The 8,967-nt window shown below is 41.4% G+C and overlaps 1 protein-coding gene across 1 annotated transcript; it reads right to left on the bottom strand.

Moving 5' to 3' along the window:
- Positions 1–2,404: 2,404 nt before the first annotated feature.
- LOC139465416 (MKI67 FHA domain-interacting nucleolar phosphoprotein-like) lies at positions 2,405–8,792 on the bottom strand. The gene is made up of 5 exons (XM_071247126.1): positions 8,646–8,792; positions 6,258–6,392; positions 5,263–5,371; positions 3,548–3,771; positions 2,405–2,962 (listed from the first exon to the last, which is right to left on the bottom strand). Exons 1-5 carry the CDS (start codon positions 8,754–8,756, stop codon positions 2,615–2,617), a joined length of 927 nt encoding a protein of 308 aa, XP_071103227.1. The 5' UTR covers positions 8,757–8,792; the 3' UTR covers positions 2,405–2,614.
- Positions 8,793–8,967: the final 175 nt, after the last annotated feature.

Here is an 8,967-nt window from a genome sequence, read left to right as displayed (position 1 = left end):
GTTAAGTTGACCATATTTCATCCAAATGTTGAGTATCTGTGGAATGATCTCAGACAATTAGGTCAACTTCATCCAGGGCTACAGAATCTCCAGCAATATTGCCAAGTTCTGCAAGAAGAATGGGCTGCCATTCCACAGGGCGTCATCAGCAGGATTCTCGGTTCCATGGGCAGTTGGTGTCGTGTACAGCTTTCAAAACCTTGTAATAATCACAGAATAGTGAGGCAAGGTGAAATAGGGTTTAATGTGGCGTCCAAGATTATAACACTTGTATATAGCAACGCCTGCTGCTGCACAAGTCAGGACTAATGCCGATTTCATAGCCACTGAGATACTATGCCACAGCATAAAATGAATACCCCACTCAGACAAGGTATACTGACTTCAAACCAACCAGTCCTTGTTTTAGCCCAATGCCGAGCACCAGACAGGGTAACAACAAGTACCATCTATTAACGTCTTTTGATGTGACTCGGCCAGAAGTCGAACCCACGATGCTCCATCCAGACCATGGAGGCGGTCAGTCACAGAATTAATGTCTTACAGACATGTATATTAAACTCAACCTTTGATAGGGATGTTCTAAGTGAACAGCTTGGGGATAAATCTGACTTGATGTTTGGTTGGTTGTTGGTTGGTTTGTTGTTTAACTCCACACTCAGCAATATTCCAGCTATATGACGGCAGTCTGTATATAATCGAGCCTGGACCAGACAATCCAGTGATTGACATCATGAGCATCGATCCACGCAATTGGGATCGATGACATGCATCAACTAAGTCAGCGAGCCTGACCACCCGATGGCGTTGGTCGCCTTTACGACAAACATCGTGACCCTTTACGTTAAGCATGGGTTGCTGAAGACCTATTCTACCCGGGAATCTTCACGGGTTTGGATGTTTGGAGATGTATAAATACGATGATTTGGGCATGAAGCTTCAGTAATAATAAACAAAGTAAACACTAAAATATGTTGCCATCTCCCTATGGATTTGTTTGTTTGCCGTTTAACGCGGCACTCAGCAATATTCCAGCTATATGGAGGCAGTCGGTAAATAATCAAGTCTAGACCAGACAATCCAGGGATTAACATGATCCACGCAATTGGGATATGATGATATGCATCAACCAAGTCAGCAAACCTGACTACCTGATAATTTTAGTTGCCACTTACGACAAGCATAGACGCCTTTTACGGTAAGTTGCTGAAGACCTATCCTACCGCGGTTCTTCAATGTCCGTCTCCCTATGCAACTAGCGCAGTAAATAATCCCTATCAGGGTATGAGTAGCATTGTTCCAACGCCTGCAGTTAAGTGAACTTAGGACTCATCTTGTTGTATTTGGAGAAAATGACAGCCCCTAGTCAAAACCATCTGATCGATAATCAAGATCTTTATTGTAATATGACGGGCCTTACCTCACAAAGTGCATCAGGCCACTTGAGGACCTGATTAAAAACATGAAATGATTTGCAAAATATCTGTCGACTCCCAGATGGCGGTACACGTGCTTGGAAAATGATCCTGCAGTCAACCAAAATCTGCACATTGAAATCGATGTCTACAAACCAGATGTCCAGTTCATTGCACGATTTTTGATTGGACCATGCACAGACTCGTTAGTCCAGCCAACATAAAACTCCGCAATTCGAGCCTAGTATGGCAAGGGTGGAAACTGGACTTTTATAGTCAGTTAACTCACTTGCCACGGGAGGATGGCATGCAACACTGGGTTAACTTCTTCCCATTCAGTGTGGCAACTATGTGCCTCAATACAGCCCTGGCTGATGATCACATTCAATGACAGCACTGCTTCGCCACAACTACTGAACATCACCAACAACACACATGGACAATCATGGTTTTATTGCCATCACGAGCAGATAGGAATCATGGTATGTACATCATCTTTACATAGCACTGTCATCATACAGGGGAAACAAGGAAGTTGTTTACAAGACATGTTTACATTATCCAACCATTAACACACGATTCACACCATCCCAACAGAGGATGCCATTCTCACATCCTCCCACCCAGAACACAATCTCATAATCCCGATATCCACGTCTCACATAAGACTTGTCAGCACAGTATAAACAGATATACATGAAATACAAGTGAAACCTAGCATGTTTGCTTGACCTCCAACACCTTACTTACCAAGAAATAATCAGTATGAAAGGATCAAGTTTGTCAAATCATACTGCACTCAAACACAACATTATCCCCACACTTTAGGTTGCTAGGGATACATGGAGTGAGGCCTTTGAGTCAGGAAAATCTCATGTGACATGATCACAACTTTAATGGTGATATATATATAGCATACAATCCTGAAGCTATACACTGGCATAGAGTCCTCCCAAGCCCTGTCCCCTTCACATCATTCACAAACCCTCTCCCCGGTCACATCATCGACCACCCTCTCCCGGTCACATCATCGACCACCCTCTCCCGGTCACATCATCGACCACCCTCTCCCGGTCACATCATCGACCACCCTCTCCCGGTCACATCATCGACCACCCTCTCCCGGTCACATCATCGACCACCCTCTCCCTGTCACATCATCGACCACCCTCCCAATCATGACCAACTGATCCAACTGTTCACTTGACGACTTTCCTCTTCATCCTTGTACTCTTCAACTTGCCCTTCTCCCCTACTTTAGGAATCACGGGGACTTTTCCCTCATTTTTCTTGCTGTCTTTTTTGACAACTTTCTTTGCCTTCCCCTTTTTCAGTTCCAGTTCTATCGTCCCTGAATCATCCATATTAATCTTCAACGAACCACTTGTGGTCCTCGTCAGTTTGGATGACTTGATAACATTTGGAGGCGTCTTGAAGGATATTTCCTCCTCTGTGCTGTCCTCCCACAATATGGCCTTGTTGCTGCCATCTTTACCCTTCACAGTGTTGGGTACAGGAGACTTTACGTTCCTCTTTACAGATAGGTTCTGGAAGGTAAAGTGCCTTTACTGAGAAGGGTTAATCATGCAAGGGATTACCTTGGAACAGACACAATGTTATCACAAAATGTATTTAGACAATGAACCAAACAAAATGTGAAATAGTAATTTAAAACATTGTTTCCAAAATACCATGTTTAAAAAAACACCTGTGACAAGCACAATAATACATCTCGTACTTTTACTTATGATTTCTTAAAACTATTTTGGAAATTGACTGCTGTAGCATATCTAGTGAGTGAGTTGGGGTTAATGCCGCTTTTAACAGTATTCCAGTTATATCATGGCGTGTCAGCTTAATGTGGGAGGAAAGCCCGAAGTGATGCAGGTCTCAGACGTTTACCACTTCGGTGAAACCCACAAGCACGGGTATGGTGCTGACAAACATCATTGGGGTGAACCGGGATTCGAACCCACAATCATAGGGTTTCTGGCGTGCACACAACTATGCACAGCGAATTACGCGCCTTAGATGACTGGGCCACCTGTGCCCCCATATCTAAAGAGGACCATGTAACAAACCAGATTGAACTATTCTAGGAAGTGGAGTGGCGTTCCCTGCATAGCACTGACCGTCGTGATGTCGTCAGACGTGAAGTCGATACCCAGTTCTGCTAACTTGGAGAAACATTTCTTCTGTTTGCTGAGTGTCTTTCTTGCGAGAGTCAACTGTTTGGCCTTGGATTTGACAGCGTTGTGGCGCTGTATAGCATTCACGTGACTCTTGGGGCGCTTGAACTTCCGATTACATCCCTTGAAGAGTGCCTCATGTACCTTCTCCTTTGGCAAGAATGCACCTGGTACGACAAGAAAAACAGTTGGTTTGTTTGATTGTCTAACAACACACTCAGCAATATTCTAGCTACATCATAGCGAATTGTTTGATAGGCATTACTTAAAGGTTGACAGATGACAAAGTACACACAAGTTGCTTGCTTGACAACCATGACAACAGTATAAGGATCTATTCTAAAATGTCACCTTTACAGAAATTAAAGAAGTTGTTATCCATAAATTGTGTCTACTTTGTATATGATAGCAGCCTGTAAATAATTGAGTCGGGACCAGAAAATACAGTGATTGGTATCATGAGCATCTATCCATGCGAATGAGGTGAGATCAAATGGGGTTTAATGTCGCATCAAAGATTATTGCACTTAAAAAACAATGTGCATGCATGAGTGTATGTGTGTGTGTGTGTGTGTGTGTGTGTGTGTGTGTGTGTGGCTGCTTGTACAAGTCCAGACAAATACCGATTTTACAGTGCTAGCCCACTGATGTACCATGCCGCAGTTTAACATGAATACCCCTCTCAGACACAGTATACTGACTCCAAGCTGATCAGTCCTTGTTCTAGCCCCCTAATGCCGGGCCAAGGCAGGTTAACAACAAGTACCATCCTTTAATGTCTTTTGGAGCGACTCGGCCAGGGATCGAACCCCGGGCCTTCCACTCTCCGGGCAGATGCACTGTCACTAGACCACGGAGGCGGTCCCTTGCAAATGGGATACAATGACATACATCAACCAAGTCACCTAGCCCAACCAGCCAATCCCCTCAGTTGCCACTTACACCAAGCATAGGTTGCTGAAAACCTATTCTAATCCTGATCTTCATGGGTCCTTATATGCAAGAGAGCTAGTTACACATGAGTTGTCCCACATGTAACTGCCTTTAAGACATTGGGCGAGCAGGTGGGTGAATGCTGTGAGCTCACAACCAGGTGGTCTACAGCATGAGCACACAACCAGGTGGTCTACAGCATGAGCACACAACCAGGTGGTCTACAGCATGAGCACACAACCAGGTGGTCTACAGCATGAGCACACAACCAGGTGGTCTACAGCATGAGCACACAACCAGGTGGTCTACAGCATCAGCACACAACCAGGTGGTCTACAGCATCAGCACACAACCAGGTGGTCTACAGCATCAGCACACAACCAGGTGGTCTACAGCATCAGCACACAACCAGGTGGTCTACAGCATGAGCACGCAACCAGGTGGTCTACAGCATGAACACACAACCAGGTGGTCTACAGCATGAGCACGCAACCAGGTGGTCTACAGCATGAGCACAGACCCTAGCCAGGGCACGACGACACACAATCTGTCAAACCACACCTATCGAATCACAACAAGTCTGCCCTAATCTAATGACTAGTATGTGATGGCGGGAACTCATTCTCACCTGGGATCCCAATACATGGCAACTGTGCTGTCCTCTGATGCTGACATAGCCAACATATGTGAAACATGGTAAACATGGGATATCATGGGATACGTACATTTCAGAAGCTTCTCAAACATGAGGTAGTTGTTCATTGTGTCAGCGACAATCTTGGCCACCTCTTCAGAAGCAAACTCTACAAAGGCATAACCCCTTGAGTTACCAGTCTGAAACATAAGTGAATGAGTCATGTTTTACACCATTTTAGCAATAATATTACAATATCACTGACTGTTGCGTTAAAAATTCATTTCCGAAGCAAAGCGACTCAATCTATATCATAATAATAATCTATAGACTATATTCTAGTAACAAATTAATAGAACTTATTTTAAAATGTCATAAAATAACTTACACAATTATTCAAAGGCATTTTTTTTTAAATAACATTATATTTCAGACAAGTGTGACTTTGCCAAAACACATTGCTACTGGGCAATAAAAACATTGATGGAATCGACAAAAAAAAATACTTTCATCTCTGTAAATAAAACACTGTTGAAATCACTGTTTGACGTACATATCGTGAGAAATGCTATTCATAAACTGCAGACATACCGTAAACTGCAGGATTATGATTGGTGGCTTGATACACATCATGGTGTTTTGTTCATAAACACTGCTCTTATTCATCACGACAAACGTGTTTCGTTCTCGTCCAGAGAAAAGCGCAGAACTAATTTTTGTGTTAGACTAGAATAAAAACACAAATCGTGAACATTCCACAGCTTCATTTTGTGAAGATGTGAAGACAACATTGCAGGTAGGTTTTGAAACCAAAGACCTACGCATTTGTTGAAAAGTCTTGGAATCGTTTGAAGGATAGTTTATTACCATTAAAACATCTTGTTGCCAAACGGCACACGTGGGTGGGTGTTTTCACCCATTTATGCATTAACCAATGAAATTTGTGTGTTATGACGTCATATTGACCTGTCAGATCACTCGTATGATCTCAGGCTACTCAGTGCAGTAGTTCCTACCACAAATGCCCCTTTAAGAGTAATACTTGGTTACCAGAAAGAAAATTCAAGTGTTTGATTTAGGACTTACCCTTTTACTCCTAGCCATACGGAGCCGTGTCACCTTCCCAAACTGTGAAAAGAAGGACTCCATCTGTGGCTCGAAGAATCCACGTGGAATATGTCCGATGTAGACAACTCCAGGCTGGCTGACATCCCCTGTTCCCTGAACACACATTAGAAACTAGGTTAGAACAAATCAGCTGATACACGTCAGTCAATAAGCAGACAAAGTTACTGTCTTTTGACATCTGATGTAGTGCCACTGTAGTTAGATACCTGTTATTTTCATTACTTGCCCATCAGCCTGTGGACAGTTAAATTTACCAAGGGCTTCCTGAAACGTAGAGTAGATGGCCAGCATGGCTAGTCAAAGTTTCACACCTTGTTAATTAACCATATTTTCTTTTCTACGTTGCACGTTTCAGAGTTTCAAAAAAGATTAGAATAGAAGTTTCATTATGATTCATAGTGTAAAAAAAAAATGATCGAGTATAAATATGCGCTTTCAAAAAAACAAACATTGTATCCCTTCAGATGAATAAACAGGTATAACAAAGTTGGTCAACAAAAATATGAAATTTTGATATAAAACATCACTAAACATGATGATTTACCATTTAAAATGTATTTCCTGCTCTCATAGGCATTGTTTTAATTGCAGAGATTAAGATTACCGTGTGTATTTTCTCGTAAACTAAGCCTGAAATTAGCAATCAGCTGTGCACACGTTTCCTCCCAATCAACCGGTGATGCAGTTAAAACGTACCCAGTGATACCACTTTAAAGAAATTTGATGCAATATTCGGAAGAAATTGTATCTGAAATTAATATTTTAACAGGAATAATGTATTCCAAAATCGTGTTATTTTAGTTGCAGCTTCCACCTTATATACTTAAAATTATAAGAACCATAAGCATAGCACTTTAGTACAAATTGTATGCAGGATATCTTTTGACGTATGGAACGATTTTGACCAGTCACCGTAGGGACTTCCAGCGCTACATGTATTTCGATTGCGAAAACGTTAAGTTGACATTTGATAGTCAAACTGCCTCAAATGTAACTTTTAGTGAGTCATGGTACGGCACTTATGATATGTGTATCCATTCTCTTGCAACTAAAGTTTGTTTCAAGGTGTAAACAGCGGTAATCTGACCGTGGTTGCTGTTAATAACAATGTGTTGTGCGATCTACCGATCACTTCGCATACGATTTCACCGAAATTATTGTATCTCTTGCTTCTCTGGGATAAACATTTGAGTGGAGGAGGCGTTGCACAGTACGTGGGAATCATTGCCATACAGTCAAAAAATATATAAGACATTCCGGAATGTTAGGTTGTTCAGTTTTCAAAATTTTAATTGTGAACTGTGTCAACATATTGATCAAGCGTAGTCTGTATACAGAAACATATCTGGGGTACATATCTGTAGTACCTATGCTGAATAACAACCCCTTCAGCTACTCTCTGTATATATTATCTTGGTTTGTATCATGTTGTATAGTCCCTCATAACTTTATATTAGCTATATTTCCATTTTTATGTATAAACTCCTATTATATGCATGTTTTTAATGATCTTCTGTGTCTACTACATAAATCTTTATTAATGTTGTTAAAAATATGAGGTGCCATATTCACTTGACAATTAGTAGCCCTTTTGAGTTACCTTTTTCGCCAGAGGAAATTGGTGAAGTTTAGCAGAAGTGCCATTTTGGTAACCAGTATTACCCCTCAAAAATATATATAAGTAAATGGATTGAGCGGCATTGCATACATATATAGTTTTAGGGGCGGGGAATATGTGGGGGAAGTCTTTCTGCTATTTTAGCCTGCACCCATGTGCATTAGTAACTTAGTATCACCTACAGACCATACAACACAGGAAGGAAATAGAAGCATTATAGTCAATGATGAGGAAATACAAATTCAGAAAGTTTCTTCTTAAAGAGAGCCGTCAGAGGTAAGACTTACGCCCGTATCCCTCCTAAAAAAATACATAATTAAAAGGATTGAACGGCAATACATACATATATATATAACTTTTGGAAGGGGGATACACATGATACAGGCGGAAGTCTTTCCGACAGTGATGACATGCAGATTGTAGGTTTCAGAAAATGTCTTGGGTATTGTGCTGGAAGCGTCGTGTTGACACTCAGCAACAAAAGGTGACGGCTTGCTGACACGGCGTGTGGAGCAACGCTTGGCCACTAAAGGTTGATTAACATGGTTTCTGGAATTAACAGAACGACTTCAAACTTTCGTAAAGAAAGAACTAATAGTCTTATGCTTGTTTTAAGTTCAACAATATTCAAAGAATTAAATGAAAATCGCCACACATTGAATATGTGTATATTGCGTCATGACAAACTTGTACACCTTAATAACCACAACACAATAGTTTATTTTTACCCTGTTTTTGATTTCCAATACAGTCTTTTCGAATTCCTCCTGCTGTTCTGGTTCCAGGGCCACATTATTAGGGAGTTTCACAGAACCACGCTTCTTTCTGGGGCTCGCCATGTTGGATATGTCACGTGGTTAACCATTCAGAGAACATCGACATATTCCGGCAATATCAGATACGTCTTTGCTTCACTACCGAGTGCCATAAGGACTTAAGAAACATTCCGATTGGTGAAAAGGGGTTCTTACAAAATGCGGACTATCTATAATCATTACTTTTCATATATATGCCATATTTCTTGCATTTTCAAATAGAAAAAAAATGAAC

Source organism: Haliotis cracherodii, unplaced genomic scaffold (assembly GCF_022045235.1).
Source record: "Haliotis cracherodii isolate W230 unplaced genomic scaffold, xgHalCrac1.p SCAF_18, whole genome shotgun sequence".
Classification (NCBI taxonomy): Eukaryota; Metazoa; Mollusca; class Gastropoda; order Lepetellida; family Haliotidae; genus Haliotis; species Haliotis cracherodii.
This window is presented reverse-complemented; position numbering and strand designations above follow the sequence as displayed.

Bases quoted from the DNA above. Each gene is read 5' to 3' on its own strand.
- LOC139465416 (XM_071247126.1), bottom strand. From the start codon at position 8,756: ATGGCGAGCCCCAGAAAGAAGCGTGGTTCTGTGAAACTCCCTAATAAT. The intron at 6,393-8,645 runs GTAAAAATAAAC...ATGTGTGTTCAG, and splicing joins TATTGGAAATCAAAAACAGG to GGAACAGGGGATGTCAGCCA. The intron at 5,372-6,257 runs GTAAGTCCTAAA...CTTATGTTTCAG, and splicing joins GTATGGCTAGGAGTAAAAGG to ACTGGTAACTCAAGGGGTTA.